The sequence below is a fragment of the Halichoeres trimaculatus genome, unplaced genomic scaffold (genome assembly GCF_033239565.1).
Source record: "Halichoeres trimaculatus isolate MK-OKI-2021-1 unplaced genomic scaffold, fHalTri1.1 fHalTri1_scaffold_7, whole genome shotgun sequence".
Lineage (NCBI taxonomy): Eukaryota > Metazoa > Chordata > Actinopteri > Labriformes > Labridae > Halichoeres > Halichoeres trimaculatus.
Window position 1 is genome coordinate 20,465,357 of NW_027437185.1, and position 21,088 is coordinate 20,486,444.

General features: G+C 41.7%; 2 protein-coding genes across 46 annotated transcripts in view; both read left to right on the forward strand.

The window, feature by feature from the left end:
• LOC141793146 (protocadherin gamma-C5-like) overlaps nucleotides 1–21,088 on the forward strand; it is a 290,533-nt gene that overhangs the window by 228,450 nt on the left and 40,995 nt on the right. Inside the window, exon 1 of one of the 45 annotated variants that reach the window (XM_074673604.1) lies at nucleotides 407–2,946. The exons of 37 other annotated variants lie outside the window; for them this stretch is intronic. In XM_074673604.1, coding sequence (XP_074529705.1) covers nucleotides 562–2,946 — 2,385 coding nt within the window. In that variant the 5' untranslated portion in view covers nucleotides 407–561. Of the gene's footprint in view, nucleotides 1–406; nucleotides 2,947–3,699; nucleotides 5,899–6,223; nucleotides 8,720–21,088 lie in introns of those variants that run through there. 7 more of the 45 variants (XM_074673624.1, XM_074673633.1, XM_074673634.1 and 4 more) reach the window with 7 other exon arrangements.
• Nucleotides 17,941–20,578, forward strand: LOC141793854 (protocadherin gamma-C5-like). The gene has a single exon (XM_074674724.1). The coding sequence runs from the start codon at nucleotides 18,104–18,106 to the stop codon at nucleotides 20,576–20,578; it is 2,475 nt and encodes an 824-aa protein (XP_074530825.1). The 5' UTR covers nucleotides 17,941–18,103.

Sequence of the window (21,088 nt, forward strand, 5' to 3'; positions counted from 1 at the left end):
TTTTGAATGATTGTGTTTTTATATGGGTAACCTCGTTCGGTCACTTTTAGCACCATGGAGAGCGTCACGCAGCACTACAGTGACGGTCAATGTTTACTGTATTAGGTCTTTATATGAACTCTTAATCTTTATGTTTGAAAACTGTTTAGACATTATCACACATTTTGTACACGTTTTTTCCACACACATCTTCACTTTAACATCTATAATTCTGCAATCCCTTTTCAATAATTTAAACTCACATTCTCTCTATCTTACCTCTCCTCCCTTGCACCAGATTTTCTGCAGTTTTACTCTCTGAACTCAGTGGGCCGCTGTTGCCTTATCTGTTGCAGTTGCAGTATAATTACAGCAGTACCGCCTTTCCATTTCGATGCATTTGAGTTAAGGCGAGCACGGATCGCATTGTCTGTGGTCGAAGAGCGGACACACAAGTCGAGTCACAGTTGGCGTTCTTCTGCTTCGAAATGAAGGAATTCTTTCTGTTCGTATTTTGACCGAATTCTTGAATATTTTCTCTGACGGATTTGTACAGGATTATTGTCGAGACAATTTCAAACAATGAAACGGCAAGTACTGTTGTTTATTCCCATCCTCACTCTTAGCTTGGTCTCCGGGCAGGTCAGCTACTCCATCCCGGAGGAAATGGCCAAGGGCTCTCTGGTTGGAAATATAGCACAGGATTTAGGTTTAGATGTTAAACGACTGAGGCAGGGTAACGCTCGTGTTTATTCTGGTGACAGCAGTGACTACATCGAGCTGAGCAGCGAAAGAGGAGTCCTCCTCATCAAAGAGAGAATAGACAGAGAGGCGTTGTGCGGCGATACGACACCGTGTGCTGTTCATTTTCAGATTGTGTTAGAGAATCCGATGGAATTTTACAGTGTCACAGTTGAGATTACAGATGTAAACGATAATGCACCGACCTTTGAAAAAAATGAGATAAAATTCACAATAAGTGAGTCTGCAGTTCTTGGGGCAAAATTTGACTTAGAAAGAGCTGTGGATTTAGATGTGGGTGTAAACGGTCTCCAAGGTTACGTACTGAAACCAAGTGATAATTTTTTACTGAAGCTACACAGCCAAGCCGATGGCACAAAGAACGTGGAAATGGTCCTACAAAAACCTCTGGACAGAGAGAAGGAAGAAAGCATTTCTTTGTCTTTGACAGCTGTAGATGGAGGGGAGCCTCAGATGTCGGGAACGATGCAGATTGTCATCTCAGTGCTAGACGTGAACGATAATGCCCCTGTTTTTACTCAGCCCGTGTACAAAGGCACTGTGGCTGAAAACGCTGCAAAAGGCACGATTGTGACCACTGTGAGTGCATCAGATGCTGATCATGGTTTAAATGGTAAAATAACGTATTCAATCACGAATACTTTAGATGATGTCAGACAAATGTTTGAAGTAAACGAGGAAAATGGTGAGGTAAGGGTGATTGGACGCCTTGATTATGAAAAGAAAAGAAATTTTCAAATTAATTTACGGGCCAGAGACAACGGAGGACTGACAGATACTTGCAAAGTAATGGTCGATGTCGTTGATATAAATGACAATGGACCAACAATAAAAATCATGTCTACATCAGCGATTATTTCAGAAGATGCAACCCCTAATACAGTCGTTACGATGATTAATATCCAAGACCCAGACTCAGGTGAAAATGGGAAAGTTCACTGCTTCATAAATGAAAATATTCCATTTGAATTAAAATCGACATCAAATACTTTCTATAGATTAGTGACAGACAGTGATTTAGACAGAGAGAGAGCCTCTGAGTATAACATCACAGTGACCTGCTCTGATGAGGGAGTGCCCTCCCTCTCCAGCAGCGTCACTTTCACCTTAAAGATCTCTGATGTCAATGACAACGCGCCTGTCTTTGAGAGGAGCTCATATGAGGCCTACATTGTAGAAAACAACACACCAGGCCTTTCTATATTCACCGTGAAAGCCAGAGACGCTGACTGGAACCAGAATGCCCGTGTTTCTTACATCCTGGAGGACTCCTCTGTCAACGGAGTGCCAGTCTCCTCATATGTGTCCGTTAGTGCTGATAGTGGAGTCATCCATGCAGTGCGCTCTTTTGACTACGAGCAGATCAAAGACTTCAAGTTCCGAGTTAAGGCTCAGGATGGAGGCTCTCCTCCTCTCAGCAGCAACGTGACAGTCAAAATAGTCATCCAGGACCAGAACGACAACCCTCCTCAGGTCCTGTACCCAGTCCAGACTGGAGGCTCAGTGGTGGCTGAGATGGTGCCTCGTACAGCAGATGTGGGCTATCTGGTGACCAAAGTGGTGGCTGTTGATGTGGACTCTGGACAGAATGCCTGGCTGTCGTATAAACTGCAGAAAGCCTCAGACAGGGCGCTGTTTGAAGTGGGCTTACAGAATGGAGAAATCAGAACTATCCGCCAAGTGAGTGATAAAGATGCTGTCAAACAAAGACTGACTGTTATAGTGGAGGACAACGGGCAGCCGTCTCGTTCAGCTACAGTCATTGTGAACGTGGCGGTGGCGGACAGCTTCCCTGAAGTGCTGTCAGAGTTCACTGACTTTCCACACGACAAGGAGTACAATGACAACCTGACTTTTTACTTAGTGCTGGCTTTGGCTGTGGTCTCCTTCCTCTTCATCACGTGTTTGGTGGTTATTATATCCGTGAAAATCTACAGATGGAGACAGTCTCGCATCCTGTATCACTCCAACCTGCCTGTCATTCCTTATTATCCCCCACGTTACTCAGACACTTTGGGCACAGGGACTCTGCCACACGTGTACAACTACGAGGTGTGCAGGACGACTGACTCCAGAAAGAGTGACTGTAAGTTCGGCAGAGCTGGTAGTCAGAACGTGCTGATCATGGACCCCAGTTCTACAGGGACCATGCAGAGGATACAGAATGAGAAGAGCATCCTGGATGAACCAGACTCTCCTCTGGAGGTTAGAATTCGCTGACAGTGTATTTTGTTTCTTTTAAATCCTTTAAGATTTATAGCTTGTGAAACCCGTTTCAGCACCATGGACAGCGACCCAATCTTACTTATCCTTTGGTATTTGAATTGCTTTATTTATTTTTATTTATATATATTTTTTCATATATCCTTTCGTTAGTTAATACAGTTTCCCCTTCAGACATGCTTAATCACATTCGTTTTTGCAGTATAAATCTTTTACTGGAGATTCATTTTTATTCGCTTTTCTGATTCCAATCCTAAACACGACTGCTTCTTTCTTTCCACTGACCTGCAATTTATTTTCTGAACTCACAGCGCCGCTGTTGGCCAATCTGTAGTAGATTTACCTCATATTAAATGTACCTCCCATCATGCCTTTATTCTAAGAGGAGAAGGAACTGAAGCGAGGCTGGCTGTTTGGATTTTACCGGTGATTCAGTAAAGGACGTCTCTTTGTGTTTGGAATATGTTTTAAAGCTTGCAGTTGCTACAAAAATCGTGCCAAAATACTGGAAAAGGAAAGGTTTCCATTGGACTAACGTCGCACAGAACAATGAGAGGGCAAATACTGTTGTTTTTCTCGGTCCTCTCCTTTCGCTCAGTGTTCGGGCAGGTCAGCTACTCCATTCCTGAAGAAATGGCAAAAGGTTCTCTGGTAGGAAATATGGCAAAGGATTTTGGATTTGATGTGAAAAGACTCAAATCGGGTAAGGCTCGCATTTTTACTCGAGACAGTGACGGATATATTGAGCTGAATAAGGAGAGAGGAGTCCTCCTCGTCAAAGAGAGAATAGACAGAGAGGCGCTGTGTGGACAAACGACGCCCTGCGCTTTACATTTTCAGATTATTTTAGAGGATCCGATGGAATTTTACAGTGTAACTATTGAGATCACAGATGTGAACGATAACCCTCCATCATTCGAGAAGAACAATGTTAAATTTAAAATAAGTGAGTCAGCTGTTAGTGGAGCTAGATTTATATTAGATCGCGCAGTTGATCCGGATGTCGGCTCCAATGGACTGAAAACGTATAAACTTGAGCCCGCTGACAATTTTGTAGTAAAATTGCACGATCAAGCAGATGGGACGAAAAATGTCGAAATGGTGTTAGAGAAACCTCTAGACAGAGAAAAAAATGAACACATATCTTTGACTCTGACAGCGGTAGATGGAGGAGAACCGCAGATGTCAGGAACAATGCAGATTCTGATCACTGTTTTGGACGCTAATGATAATGCTCCTGTTTTTACGCAGCCTATTTATAAAGCCTCTATTCAAGAAAACGCCTCTGTTGGCACAGCTGTCGTGACTGTAACTGCTACGGATAAGGATCATGGATCCAATGGGAGAATAACTTATTCAATTTCAAGTATGTTAGATCATGCTCGTGGGCTATTTGAAGTAAATGCTGAAAATGGTGAAATTCGGCTCAAAGGAAACGTTGACTTCGAAAAAGCTCGAACCTTCCAAATAAACATTAGGGGAAGTGATGACGGAGGACTGGCGGATTCATGTAAGGTGACGATTGATGTTATTGATATGAATGACAACAGGCCCGATATTAAAATAATGTCGAAATCAAACATTATATCAGAAGATGCAAAACCTGGTACTGTGGTGACAATGATCAATGTTGAAGACGCAGATTCAGGTGAAAACGGCAAGGTACAGTGCTTCATAAATGAAAATATTCCTTTCGTGATGAAGTCGACATCAAATAGTTTCTATACTTTAGTAACAGACAGTGATTTAGACAGAGAGATGGCTTCTCAGTACAACATCACAGTGACCTGCTCTGATGAGGGAGTGCCCTCCCTCTCCAGCAGCGTCACTCTCACCTTACACATCTCTGATGTCAATGACAACGCGCCTGTCTTTGAGAGGAGCTCATATGAGGCCTACATTGTAGAAAACAACACACCAGGCCTCTCTATATTCACAGTGAAAGCCAGAGACGCTGACTGGAACCAGAATGCCCGAGTTTCTTACATCTTGGAGGACTCCTCTGTCAACGGAGTGCCAGTCTCCTCATATGTGTCCGTTAGTGCTGATAGTGGAGTCATCCATGCAGTGCGCTCTTTTGACTACGAGCAGATCAAAGACTTCAAGTTCCGAGTTAAGGCTCAGGATGGAGGCTCTCCTCCACTCAGCAGCAACGTGACAGTCAAAATAGTCATCCAGGACCAGAACGACAACCCCCCTCAGGTCCTGTACCCAGTCCAGACTGGAGGCTCAGTGGTGGCTGAGATGGTGCCTCGTACCGCAGATGTGGGCTATCTGGTGACTAAAGTGGTGGCTGTTGATGTGGACTCTGGACAGAATGCCTGGCTGTCGTATAAACTGCAGAAAGCCACAGACAGGGCGCTGTTTGAAGTGGGCTTACAGAATGGAGAAATCAGAACTATCCGCCAAGTGAGTGATAAAGATGCTGTCAAACAAAGACTGACTGTTATAGTGGAGGACAACGGGCAGCCGTCTCGTTCAGCTACAGTCATTGTGAACGTGGCGGTGGCGGACAGCTTCCCTGAAGTGCTGTCAGAGTTCACTGACTTTCCACACGACAAGGAGTACAATGACAACCTGACTTTTTACTTAGTGCTGGCTTTGGCTGTGGTCTCCTTCCTCTTCATCACGTGTTTGGTGGTTATTATATCAGTGAAAATCTACAGATGGAGACAGTCTCGCATCCTGTATCACTCCAACCTGCCTGTCATTCCGTATTATCCCCCACGTTACTCAGACACTTTGGGCACAGGGACTCTGCCACACGTGTACAACTACGAGGTGTGCAGGACGACTGACTCCAGAAAGAGTGACTGTAAGTTCGGCAGAGCTGGTAGTCAGAACGTGCTGATCATGGACCCCAGTTCTACAGGGACCATGCAGAGGATACAGAGTGAGAAGAGCATCCTGGATGAACCAGACTCTCCTCTAGAGGTTAGAATTTTGGTTTAGAAAAAATCTTAGTTGCATTCAGTACCATGGACAGAAACTCTATCTATCTATCTATCTATCTATCTATCTATCTATCTATCTATCTATCTATCTATCTATCTATCTATCTATCTATCTATCTATCTATCTATCTATCTATTGAATATCATGTCTGCAGTATCTATTTTCCTCCCTTCTTTAAATCCAGATATTTCTGCAGTTTCATTTTATGTCCCTAAGTGCCGCTGTTGGTTAGTGTGTGTGTTTTCCTGAGCGAAGTCCTCTTGTGGGTTCTGCTTCTTCGGAGCTCCATTTTAATCGGAACTTTCGGATGACAAAGCCAGCCGCGCAGCATTCACATGAGCTTATAATCAAACATTTTAGTTCTCAATTTTTCGATTTTTGGACAGCCCTCGTCGCTATGGATGCTCTTTGTTGTGTGCCCAGAGAAAAATATTTTGCACGGTGGCTGCTGCTTCTTTGCATTTATGTCGCAGAGATCGCTCTTGGTCAGGTTCGTTATTCCATACCCGAGGAGATGTCGACGGGCTCGGTTGTCGGGAATATCATTCAGGACCTGGGCTTGGATGTTAAACGGCTGAAATCTGGGAGGGCTCGGATATTTACCGAGGACGGCAGTGAGTACATTGGGCTGAATGTAGACAGGGGCATTCTGGTGGTGGCTAAAAGAATAGACAGAGAGGAATTGTGCAAGCAGGTGTCTCCCTGCTCTCTTCATTTCCAAATCATCCTTGAAAATCCTATGGAGCTGCACAGAATTGATGTGGAGATCACTGATATTAACGATAACGCCCCATTATTTTCAAAAAAGGAATATAGTTTCCAGGTTAGTGAATCTGCCTCACCTGGGGCTCGCTATGCGCTTGAGAGTGCCAGAGACCCCGATGTGGCACAGAACACAATTCAGACATACAAACTTAACCCTGCAGATAATTTCAAATTGAACATATTATCAAGGTCTGATGGAACAAAATATATTGAAATGGTTTTGCACACGTCTCTTGATCGAGAGAAACAAGAGGAGCATAAATTAACACTGACAGCATATGACGGTGGTAATCCTCAGAAATCAGGGGCTGTCCACATTAATGTCGTTGTTTTGGATGCAAATGATAATGCACCAGTATTCAGTCAGTCTGTTTACAGAATAACAGTTCCCGAAAATGCGTCGAGGGGCACTGTTATATTAAGAGCCAGCGCCACTGATAATGACAAAGGAGCAAACGAAGAGGTTATCTATTCCTTTTCCCACAACGCCGACAGTGCAGTATTTAATATGAACCCTCAAACCGGGGAAATAAGCGTAATTGGTGTTTTGGATTATGAAAAAGCTAAACTACATGAAATTGACATTGAGGCTACAGACAAGGGAGGGTTAGCAGACACAAGCAAAGTTCTTATTGAGGTTACAGACCTTAATGACAATGCTCCTGTAATAAGCATAATATCCCTCTCTGATCCCATTCCAGAGGATTCAGCTCCAGAAACAGTCATAGCAATGCTCAACATCAAAGACCTGGACTCTGGTAAAAATGGCCAAGTGAACTGTTTCATAAGCCCACATTTACCTTTCAAAATCAAGTCATCGTCAACCAATTTTTACAGTCTGATGTCTGATGATGTTTTGGACCGTGAAAGTGTCCCAGAATACAATATAACAATAACAGCAAAGGATGAGGGTGTCCCCTCTTATTGTACGAACAAAACTATTAATTTAAGAATATCAGACGTGAACGACCACGCCCCAGTGTTTCAACAACAGATTATGACTGCTTTCTTAAACGAAAATAATCCTCCCGGTATGTCAGTACTATCTGTAAAAGCAAGTGATAAAGACTCTGGCAACAATGCCCGTATATCTTACTTCCTTGAAGATAGCCAAATGAAAGGTATGTCAGCCTCAGCTTATTTTTCAGTGAATGCAGAGAGTGGAGAGATACTTGCTGTGCGTTCATTCGACTATGAGCAAACCAAAGACTTCCATATCCGCATCAGAGCTCAGGATGGAGGCTCTCCTCCTCTCAGCAGCAACGTGACAGTGAAAATTGTCATCCAGGACCAGAACGACAACCCTCCTCAGGTCCTGTACCCAGTCCAGACTGGAGGCTCAGTGGTGGCTGAGATGGTGCCTCGTACCGCAGATGTGGGCTATCTGGTGACTAAAGTGGTGGCTGTTGATGTGGACTCTGGACAGAATGCCTGGCTGTCGTATAAACTGCAGAAAGCCACAGACAGGGCGCTGTTTGAAGTGGGCTTACAGAATGGAGAAATCAGAACTATCCGCCAAGTGAGTGATAAAGATGCTGTCAAACAAAGACTGACTGTTATAGTGGAGGACAACGGGCAGCCGTCTCGTTCAGCTACAGTCATTGTGAACGTGGCGGTGGCGGACAGCTTCCCTGAAGTGCTGTCAGAGTTCACTGACTTTCCACACGACAAGGAGTACAATGACAACCTGACTTTTTACTTAGTGCTGGCTTTGGCTGTGGTCTCCTTCCTCTTCATCACGTGTTTGGTGGTTATCATATCAGTGAAAATCTACAGATGGAGACGCGAGCGCATGTTTTATAAATCCAGTGGGAATCTTCCAGTCATTCCGTATTACCCGCCCCTTTACGCAGACGTGGGAGGTACTGCGACGTTGAAACCGGCTTTCAGTTACGAGGTGTACGGAACTACTGACTCCAGGAAGAGTGACATGAAATGTTCTCGACCCTTCAGTGAAAGCACCCTTAATGTTGAGCACAGTGGTACCAGGACAGTGCCAAGGCATAACACTGATATAGAGACTATGCTTACAGAGGTGAGATAAGCCTCTATCTTTCTCCCACCATGTTTCTGTTTGTTTTTACTTTAGAGCGTATTTTCCCCCACAGGTATGTTTTTTACTCATTGTGTCCTTAAGTATTATGGTTTTGTTCATGTTCCATGTTACCTTGGGGCTGGGAGTTTGCAGTGGAGCATTTTTTTCTGAAAGTATGCCAAACATTTCATTCTCAATGCTTTTCTTCTGAGAGTTTCCATTGATATCAACATAAGAATATTCCATTTTCACTCCTTCTCTAATAGTTACTGTTCACACCACCCAGCCTTCAGAATGCTGCAGTAAGTTGTATGTACTTTATGCAAACACCTTTGAGGTTTTTGCTTTGCATATAGACACATTGTTTATCTGCTTGCGTGGTTCTTTGCATTTTGTCAGAAGTTACATTTGCAAGACAAAAGTAACTAAAAAAATGTTTTAAAAATGTGATTTTTAAAGAGACAACAATAACAGTTGGTGAGACAGATGTTGTTATCATATCAGGTTTGGAACAAATGACTGGTGAGTGGAGGCTGTGTAAAAGGAATCAGCATGGATGTACTGCAGAGAATGGGCTTGAGGTTTGATGGAACAGGATCAGACTGTTATTATGTGACGATTGTTGCTCATTTGTGTCACAGAGTCTGTTAAAAAGATTGAACTTAAGCCTTGCAGTTTCTGGTCTGGAATATGATTTTCTCGGTCACATTATGTGGTGTAAAGAGACACTTTGAGATGATGTGGGATAGTTCGTTAGAAAACACATGGAGGAGAGTTGGATGTTGCTAATCTTGACACCTCTCACATGTCATCTTTGATGTATCACACCACATCCTGCATATTTTTCAGCCACTACTACCACTATATTATTCTTTTGTATAAGCTCAATTTACCATAAAATGTTTTTAATAATCTTTATCAGCTATCATTTCAACACGGTGTTAGTATGCTACTTAGTGTTACTAAGTCATAATACTACTTTGACAGACTAGATGTGCATGACAACAGTGCATAACCTACAGTGGAAGATGAAAATTCTGGGCTTCATCCTTGCTGCAGATTTCTCCCACAGAGAATCACACAACCACACAGTGCACTACTTTTTCAGTGACCCAGTTCCTTCGTAACATGCTGCAGCCACAGGAATCAGTCTCCATACACAGAGAAATAAGAAGAGACGGATAAACTGACCAAAATATGCAGCAAATGATTCAAAATATTAATACAAACAAATAGTGACTGTAAAATGTTGGTAAAGAAATTTAAATTGTGGTCAAGGAGGGGAAAAGGAACAGTCACTGCTGGTGGTGTGGAGGCTGAGAATGAGGGCGATGAGCAGCGTGATGGAGAGGAAGAGAGAGGCAGCGGGGGAGGGGAAGAGGCAGGCACATGGTAACAGGCACAGTCTCCACCATCCCTGTGAAGCATTTGTGTTCGTGATGCACGGCAGCCATTTTGATCTGCAGCCCTCTTTGTCTGCTGAAATGCAGGGCTAAGATAGGTCCTATATGTGTCAAACAATTGTTTCACACTGTGTTAGTGATTCCCCTTTAGAGTTTACAGCGAGTTAGAGGTTTTTATGCAAGTATAAAAGAATAGGAAGCAGGAGATAACAAGGGAGGGAGGTAGAGCTCTGCATCAGTTATATAACAAATACCAAGGGATGTCAGAAATTAGGACATAGGCTGAACGTGTATGGGCCTAAATATTTTGTAACAAAGGAGAAATAACCCAGATTAGGTTCAAATCTAGCCGTGCACTTCACCACTTATAATCTGCTCATAACAGTTACAACATATCACACCAGGCTGTCTACCTCATGTAAGAGGATCCAGTGAGAAGGACATCTGCATGATGAGTAAGGGCTCATATTACGTGTTTGTGATTTTCTGTCTGCAGTTACGTTTTCTCAGCTTTTCCCCATTTCTGAGGCAGTATTTTATCACTCTGTGACTCCTCTGATTGCTGTGGGTGGTGTATAAGTTGAGGTAGTAAAACCTGCGTGGTGTTCAGGATGTGTGCATGTAAAAACAGAAGTTTATGAACTACAAAGCTTTAACTGGGGTTGTTTGTGTTAACCTCCATATCCACAGGAAGCAGTTTATCATGATAATAAGCTCACATCTGCGCCTGCTTTACCTGTTTCAGCTGTCTTTGAGCCATTATGTCTCCTTTTCTCAGGTTTGTTAGAGATGAAAGTTTTTTTTACTGGGTGCCATAAATTCTTTTGGTGACTTTCTCCATAGGGGTCAAAGCTCACTGAGACGTCTTTACAAGCCGCTAAATGGTTCAGTCTGTTTTATATCCTGTTTACCCCTTGGTGCTTAATTGTAAATGAATCCTACCTTGAAGTCTTCATGATTTATTTGGGGTTTCTAACAGTCTCTTTCTGACTTAAACCTTCCTTACTTTAATGTTTGTTTCATGTCTTACTGTGACCCTGAAGGCCGCAAGCTAAAAGGTCTGTTTTGGAGTTTTGACCATTCTGGATTTTTAACAGTCCCAGCACTCATTTTACTTGACTTGTTACTGAACATAAAACTATAATCATGTGTAGAATCACTCGGTTCCCATCAGCTCAGCCTCTTGTTCTAGTGTCCTACTGTCTCAGCCAGGCTGTCTGGTGAACAGCAACACACCCATGTGTATCAACACACTCTGCACTAAGTGTGTCTTTTGGCATGTGGTAAATACATCAGTTTGATGGCCTCAGTCTATCTGATGGCTGCTGTTGTAGGTTTCTCTTAGATTATTGTTTTGTTGTTTTTACGAAGGGGTGCATTTTAACTCATACAGGACTGAACCAGTTGAATAGAGTGCTTTGACTTTAGCCTCAAGTTGTCCTCCACCATGTGTACATGATACTCAAGCATCAACATCAAAATGACGACTATTTTGCTCAGCTGACCCTGGATTTTACCTCTTTTTTTAAAGGAGCAAATGTACAGTGAATTTTCTCTTCAAGAACTCATGATTAAGTTGGTAAATAATGTGTTTAGCATATCACAATGTGTGACACATTGCTCTGAAGCTTTTTGATTATAATGCTGCAGATTTCAATGTTATGGATACATTAGGTTGAACCTGAAGAGTTTACAAGAAAGTGCATGCAGAGTTTTTGCGTACTTATGGGACAACCAGCTGCATTTTTCTAAAGAAATTATCAGTGAAGTCACGGTGCTGTTGGTGTTCCTGTAATAGGCGTGTGTGTGAGTTCTGTGCTGTCTGATTCTCTGGTGAGGATTACACCAGGGATTAGAATAGTGTAAACTTAGGAAACAGCCATGTGGTGTCAAGCACATGGGAAGTCTCACTCAATTGCTCTACTAATATTTTAAATCACTCAAATTGTGTTTATATTATGATTCATTATAAAGTGTGTGTGTTCTCTCTCTGCAATGAGAACACACACGCTCTGAACAGATCATATACCGTGTTTACCCTCTGTATTTTTCATATGGCTGCAAGAAGCTTTAAGCCTTGCCTTTTAGAGGAGGCAATCATGTGTTGTGATGATTTTGTCATCAGCAATGCTGTATTTCATTTGAATCATCATAGATAATTTTGTCTTTGTTAAAATACTGCATCTGAATGTAACACGTAGAGAAACTAAAAATTTGTTTGGTTTGTCATTTGGAGTTGACAAATATACATATATCTGGGTGGCCACTGTTCAGCAGTCACCCTTGGTTTTGAGCAGCCTTCCTTTTTCCTCCTGATCTCATTTTCTGCATCCCTCCCCTCCCCCTCTCCAGCTGCACCACTCTGCTGCAGAGAGAGAAAGAGACAGAAAGAAAGAAAGGAGATTGCTCAGTGAAGGACATGTTCCATCTATAAAAAGCTATTTTTATGCTATTTAAGTTTTCATTTTGTCCCTGTGGAGGTCAGTATGTTCTAAACAAAACCAAAAAATATTTCCTTTGTGCCACTTCTCAGTCATCAATAGAGAGATTGCTAAAATACCTCCAATGTGTGTCTCTATTGGACAATTTATCACTGTTTAAATGTGTTCAGTTGAGCATCTTGTCTGTCCTTTTCTTTAAAGCTCATGTTGTTTTTGGAGCTGGTTTTTGTCACCATAACCAGCTCATAGGAAGCAGGGTGGGATGCAAGCAGAGCAGGGGAGGTGGGTTGTGTTACCATAGCAACAAGCTGACTCACTGGCAGGACTGTACCATTTTTCATTTTGCCACGGGGGTCAGCAGCAGATACAGCCTCTGAGTTGTGATGACTTAATGTATCTGTGATAGTGGGAGGACAGGAAACACCCCTGTTTTGGGCAAATGGGTGCAGCATTATCAGACACTGGGTGCTGGTGATGGAGAATGAGGAGGGGTAGAGGGTGATCATGGCTTCTTTTAATAGATTCTGTGATGGATGCTGTCCTATTTGTTTTGCCTTCTACTGTTCCACAAGTAAATCCATCATCATTTAACAGACAGTATGTTTGAATCAAGTGATTCTGAAACCATCTTTTGTCTCTTTTACATTTAAGGGGCTGTCTTTGTTTTTCATTCCTTTGCTTCTTGTTTTTCCAGCAAACCAGTTCATTTGACATGTGCGTGTCTGTCACCAAAACAATGATAATAATTTAGTGCTGACTTTTTTGATGTGATCAGTAGTTATAGCTTGCTCACTGTATCATTCCATCATCATTACACTAGTGTAATAAAAGGAATAGCTTCCTTAATTCATCTAAGAAGCTTAAATTTGCCCCCACACAGACACTGCACACACACAAGCTGTGTTAAACACAGGGTCACAGAGCAGAGACCCTCATTAATAAGGCATGGATTTGTCTGCGGGCTTCGCCTTGAGGCCCCCTGCTGTTGTGATGAGAGTAGTGTCCTTCTGCAGCAGTGCAGTGTTATATTATTGTTGTGATTCATCAATTGGTTGTTTTATAAAGGTAATGGCTATCAAACTGATGTTGCTATACTTAAATAGCATTTAATAGCATGAGCTTGAGTGGCAAGTTGATGGTTTTAATGTATTTTATACAAAATCATTTAGCACACCATAAAAGAAATGCAGAGTACTTCTGAAATAATCAAAACTACAACAGCATTTACATTGTAGTACCTTTTCTTTTTTTCAAACCATGGTACTATTATGGCATTGTATAATTATTAACACATACACTTTGGACTGTGCAACACCTTTCTTTGTCTATTGAGGTACATCCTTTGCTTCTATTTCTGAACAGTTGTGTGTGTTTGTGCGCCTTATTTTCATCATCACTTTAACAAACAATGTTTCTCTGAACCCCAATCCTCTGTTTATTCCCACTCACTGTCATACAATCACAAACACATTAATATAGCATCACGTCACAGATGACTTTATTTGGGATTAGACACTTCAGGCTTTATGACTTAAATAGGGTTCAGCTTTCTTTTACTTTAATCAATTTAAATGCCAATGTTTCATATTGTTTGGTTGTACCACTACTACTCTATTATCATTCCAAGATGTAAAAAAAAAACAAAAAACTGTTTCATGCTATTTATTGTGTCGCTTTGTGATGAGTAGCGAGCCACAAGAAATTGTCCAGATTTTGTCATGTTGCAGTGTGTGTCAACAAGAGCTGGATGTTGATATCAGTGTACTGAAAATTTAGACAACTTTTTTTTTTTCCAGTTTTACAAACTTTCACATGTAATTCACACAAAGTGAGGTTTATTGTTTCAAACAAACACATTTAAACACTATGAATCACCACACAATCTCTCACCTTTTTTCTCTGGAGCCAGGCGGTAAGTATAGTGGTTTTCTGTTCTTCCCAAAGCCAGCGTGTGTTTTTGACCACCAGTCTAACTGACATCCTATCTGTCTTTCTTCTCTCTTTCATGTGTCCCCTTTCCGCCTGCTGCTGATCTGTTTCCTCCTTGACTCCTGATCATCTCTGCCTCGCCAAATAAGGTAAGAAAAAAGTTTTCATTTACTCTTTTTACACCACCACCATCAAACACATGCAACAGCACAGTATGACATGATTCATACAAACAGCACTGGTAACTGCTGCACTGACTACTACATTTAACAGTCAAGCTCATCAAGAGTTTCAAACAAATACATACGAAAGATGTATCACAAGACATCTATCACCTCTGATGATTGCTTTAGTGAGTTGTTGAAAAAAAACCTTTGCTGGCAACAGATAATGTGTGACGGTGTAAGTGGCTTGATGCTCATTGTATGATGCAGTGTGTTTTAACTGGCAGATCTATGCTCCATGTGACACAGACATCAATTGAACTTATAAAATATGGGTTGATATTCAATAGTCATATCTATCTCTGCATATGTAAGCAAAGTTTCAGTTATTGGACTGCAATTATAAGAATATTTTGAATCCATGTCCCTTCATTCAGGTTTATACCTCCTTTGCTGGGGAGCAAAAGTACTTGACATTCAGGTGACACATTAGAAAAAGACAGCTCTCCCTACTAACAGGCTTATAAGGTTTAAGGAAAGATTTAACGGGGTAAACCAACTGCTAAGGTAAATCGAAGTTGCAGCAACAACACTATGTAGTACATCTTAGATTTTAGCTTTTGTTTCAATGCTACAGGCCCTTAAGTAGTTGACCACCACCCCAAGTGAATGTGCAGTCCTCAAAAGAAATACTACAATACAGTTTGTTAAGAAAGTTTAGAACAAATACCAATCCAGAAAGAAGTGAACTATATACAAATACAAAGCAGGTTTTTGTTTTCGTCCTCAGCACTTTATCATAACAAAGTGATATCTGTTGTATAACACTGAATTAGTTAACTAACTCCTCTGAAAGGAAAATACAAGAAAAATGTTTACATAATGCAGAGTAACACTAACATCTTGCACAGCAGGTTTGGGAAATGCAACACAATAAATCTAATTCATAATATATGATGAAGCACACTTTGGAAAAGTTAAATGTAATGTCTTTTGAGTTTTATTTATCAGAGCAATCTTGTATCAAAGTCTTCACTTCCCACATATTTGGTTGTTTTTCTAACCATGTGCTATTCAATAATATGGTACATCATAGTCTAAAAACTTAGTGTGCATCACCTGCATAGTCACTTTTGAGGTGAGTTAACTTTCATATGAGGTAAGTGCACCAACAATCACTGCATCACCTGGTTACAAGCAGGAATCTGCTTGTCAGCTGAGTCTGTTTGTATGGAGTGTAAATATTTGTGTGCACAAAATCTGTGTGCACATTTGCTGATGTCAATTAAACCTTTCAAGGGTGTACACTACCTCTTGTCCTGTTGAGGGGGCTGAGGCCCCAGCAATGACAGAATGAGCTGTTACATATAATACATATATGGAACAGTTTGATGGATACAGATGTCAGGGAGCTTTCATCAAAAAGGAACTTCATTTTACGGCAGTAACAGCAGCTTGACACCTGAGTTTGACCATATCCGATATAGAGTGTGTGATTTGGATAAGGATAAAGGTTGAAGATGTGACTGTGACCTACCAACTTTTTTGAAATGTGCTTTTCTTTTTTCTTTCTTTCTTTTTTTTTATTTTACGTTTTACTTATTTGTTTATTTATTTATTTATTTTTTTTTGTGAGAACTGAAATTATCAACCCTATAAATAGCTTCTAAGACAAAGCCCCAGAATAGCTTTCAGGTATCCTTTGATGCAGACATGCTAATTTTATAGTTTACCTATAAATATCAATGTCTGATATTTCTGAATTCTGCTTTTTACCTCACGGATAACATACTAGAAGCAAAATGAAATGTTTGATACGGGTATGAATGATGATGATTTTTCGAAACAGCACATTCATAAGTTCTATTATTTATCTACTTACTTCCTTGTTTTATCAGTCCGATGAAGGACTGAATTTGGCGTGCCACCCGCGAGTAGACTGCGAATTTATTCATGAATTGAGTGAGGAAAAGCTGAGGGAAATAGGAATGCTTGTTGTCCCGGGTGCTGCTTTCCTCCTGTGAGGCTGTGCCTCCACAGCAGCGTGCAGCAGCAGCCGTTGGCCGCCTGTGTGGCGCTGTCCACTCTGTGGTGCTGAAAGCATCTCTGCGCTCTCCCCCTCCCTTTCCCTCTCTCACACTCGGCCTCTACGTCTCCCTCTGTCGCCCACTTCTATTTAAATCAGATCAATCCTGCAAAGAGTTGCTGCATTCATATATTTTGGCTGGTTAAATACACATAAAACACATTTAAAATTCACGTCAGTTTATGTACGTTGTTAAAATTCATTCGTTTAATTTGGAGCTTTGACACGTTTAGAGTTCCATCATATGACTGCCTGATGACTTACAGCCTCAATACAAACGCACAGTTTGTCCATTGTAAATGCCCGTTGTCAGCAGGGGCAGAAATTGAGAATTATGGTACATAATTTTAATGATGATTTGACTTTCAGAGCTGACCAAACATTTTGGCAAAGATTTAATAATCTGCTCTAAATAATATTTCACCACAATATTATAAAAGGATGGCGAATTGTTGGTTTATGTGGCTTTCTGTCCGTGTGTGTGTGTGTGTGTGTGTGTGTGTGTGTGTGTGTGTGTGTGTGTGTGAGAGAGAGAGAGAGAGAGAGAGAGAGAGAGAGAGAGAGAGAGGAGGAGATTAGAGCACACTCCTTCTTAAACCATCTGCGCTCCCCCTCCCATTTCATTTGCTCTACAGACCTCCATACGGGTATTTGACGTTGTCTGCTGACAGAATTATTTCACTGCGGCTTGTTGAGAGCTATGAAAACGTAATGACGTAAGCAGGCTGCATTTGCTTTCTCTGGCCACAGGAAGGCAACGAAGAGCCTTGTCAGCCACAAAAGGCTGTGAATGCATGCAGGTGCAGAATGAGAGATGAATCAACACAAACATTATATGAGTGATCATGTATAGATCATTATATGATTATTGACTTCTGATAAAACAAAGCTTAACTGCAAAAAGCTTTTCTCGGACATATTTGACTTTTTTTTATTTTTAAACATTTTTAATATCCTTCGAATAGAAAAGTTGCAGGCAATGCAAATGCAAATGCAAAGTATGTTTAATGAGAGCTACGACTTTGTTGTAATATGATAGAGTCTCAATAACCAGAATCTTCTTATATGAATCTTATTTTTGCGTCACTGCTTAGACGTTCACTGGTGCCTTGATTGGTTAAAATAGGTTTAGGCTCTCCACCAATGAAATCCAGAGCTGTACAAAGAGATCTACTCCCTCTCATCGAGTAGCCTCGGCGTCGTACCCACTACAATGTTCTGCACAGGCGGAGAGGGATGCAAATGCAGACACAAAGCATGACTGTCGTTCTTATCTATGAGGACGCATCTACATTGGATCTTCGACCCCCCATACTTGATCTACGAAGAATTTTGGACTGGAGTGAAAAGACGTGGGATTTATGAAACGAGGAATAATGCGGAATAAATTGGCTGCATGGCAGGTGTTTCTGTGGTGGCATCATTTCTTTCTCCTGTGGACTACAATAGACGCACAGACTCGGTACAGCATCCCAGAGGAGCTCAAACAGGGCTCTGTGGTAGGGAACATTGCAAAAGATCTGGGGTTGGTTGTTTCTGAGCTGTATCAACGTAAGTTGCGGATTACCTCTGAGGCTGGTAAGCAGTATTTCAGTATAGACTTGGGGAAAGGAGACCTGGTGGTAACAGAGAGGATAGATAGGGAAGAACTGTGTGGACAAAGACCGTCATGTGTGTTGCCTTTGGAGCTAGTCATAGATAACCCCCTACAGCTGCATAGGGTTGAAATTGAAATACAGGACACCAACGACAACTCTCCTAGTTTTCTTTCTAAAGAGAAGGTGCTTAGTATTGCAGAGCTGGTACACCCAGGCGCGCGATTCCCTTTAGAAAGTGCACAGGATCCAGATGTCGGTGTAAATTCAGTGCGTACTTATCTCATAAGCAAAAATGAAAATTTCAAATTGACAGTTAAAAACCACAAAGACGGCAGAAAAATCCCTGAACTGGTCCTTGAAAAACCGCTTGATCGAGAAAAGCTGCCTGTGCATCATCTTATTCTCACAGCTGTGGATGGTGGAGACCCTGCGCGTTCAGGGACATCTGAAATTAAAGTCATAGTACTAGATAACAATGATAATGCCCCACAATTTGAAAGACAGCTATATGAGGCCAATGTCAGCGAAGAGGCGGGATCTGGAACCGAAATATTACAGGTTAGAGCTACAGATGCAGATGAAGGACTGAATGGAGAAATTGAATATCTATTTGCAGAACAAACCTCTGACTTGATATTATCATTATTTGACATTGTACCTGACACTGGAGCAATTGTTGTCAAAGGAAGCCTAGACCATGAAAGGAACTCCTTACATAGATTTGATGTAACAGCTAAAGATAAAGGAAACCCGAAAATGGATGGACACTGTGGCGTCGAAATTAAAGTAGTTGACGTTAATGACAACATTCCTGAAATAATTGTGACGTCATTAACAACACCTGTTCCAGAGGACTCTGCAATAGGAACAGTTATAGCACTGATAAGTGCAAAGGATCCAGATTCAGGTAACAATGGTAAGGTTACATTGAGCTTGTCTTCAAAAGCCCCCTTTAGGTTAAATCCATCGGTTTCAAACCATTATTCATTAGTGACAAATGGACCACTTGACCGTGAAAAGAATGACAGATACAGTGTGAAAATAAGAGCAATGGACTCTGGAAAACCCTCTCTATCAAGTGAAAAGTTGATAATCGTTGAACTCTTAGACGTAAACGACAACCCACCAGTTTTCTCCCAACCTTCATATGTTATTTATGTAAAAGAAAATCATGCTCCAGGAAAGATTCTGTGCTCAGTGTCAGCGTCCGATCCTGATTTGGGTGACAACGCCAAAATCTCATACTCCATCCTGGACTCTAAAGTGCAGGACGTTTCTGTGTCCTCTTATGTTTACATCAACTCAGAGAACGGCAGCATCTACAGCATGCACTCGTTTGACTATGAGAAACTGAAGGTGTTTCAGATTCAGGTTCAGGCAAAGGATCAGGGCTCTCCGTGTCTCAGCAGCAACGCCACTGTCCATGTTTTCATCCTGGACCAGAACGACAATGCCCCCGCTGTTATTTACCCCTCCTCCGCTGCCCTGGGCTCCCTCTCTCACCAGAGGATGCCCCGCTCCGCCAAAGCGGGTCACCTGGTTACCAAGGTGACGGCCGTGGACGCAGACTCGGGCCATAACGCGTGGATCTCGTACAAAGTGGCAGAGGCCACAGACGCCTCTCTGTTCACGGTCAATCTGTACACAGGGGAGGTGAGGACTAAGCGGGCTGTGTCCGAGCAGGACGACTCCTCTCAGAGGCTGCTCATAGAGATCAAGGACGACGGGGAACCGGTCCAGTCCTCCACGGTCACTGTGTCCATTGTGCTGGAGGACGGTCTGCATGAGCCCATCTTAGACCTGCGACACAAAGCAGCCGAGCCCAGCAAGAAGAACGGCAGAATCACCCTTTATTTGATCCTCTCTCTGGCCTCGGTGTCCGTGCTGTCTGTGGTGACTTTTCTGGTCTTAGCTGTCAAATGCATCAGGAACAGCAGAAGCAGCGCTAGTTGCTGCACCAGACGGAGCGACTGTGACGATTACAAGAACCCCAACAGAAACCTGCAGATTCAGCTCAACACTGATGGACCTATAAAGTACGTGGAGGTCCTGGGAGGAGACATGTTGTCTCAGAGTCAGTCCTTCAGGTCGTGTATGTCTCCCATGTCAGAGTACAGTGACTTCACTCTCATCAAACCCAGCAGCACCACAGACTTTAAGGAGGTCATCAATGTCCTGGATGCGTCTTTACCTGACAGCACCTGGACCTTTGAGAGCCAGCAGGTGAGCACCAAATGACTTTTATTGTCAACATTAGGGGAGGGGGCGTGACAAAAACATTTTTCTTCAATATTAATTTTTTGGGACGGTATGTCAACTGCTTTCTTTTTATCCGTTAAAGAAAAATATAGAAACACGCATCTTTATCCTTCTATCTAGCTTTTTGTCTATTTGTCTGTCCGTCTTTCCGTCTTCCTGTCTTTCTTTTGTTTGTTTTTTTAATGTGTTGGAGATATTAAAGAAATCAACTGACTTAGTTTGTTGCTGAAGGTTTCTTCGAAATCTCTGCAAAAAAAAAAAAAAAAAAAAAAAATATATATATATATATATATATATATATATATATATATATATATATATATATATATATATATATATATATATATATATATATATATATATATATATATATATAAATTTCAGCACCAGCTATGGTGGACAGCGACTTTCTCATGTAGCATGTTTCTCATGTCGACTTTTTTCTCCATAACAACTGCTTACAAAGAGTAATTGTATTGGACCATCGTT

Coding starts and splice junctions, on each gene's coding strand:
- LOC141793854 (XM_074674724.1), top strand. CDS start 18,104: ATGAAACGAGGAATAATGCGGAATAAATTGGCTGCATGGCAGGTGTTT.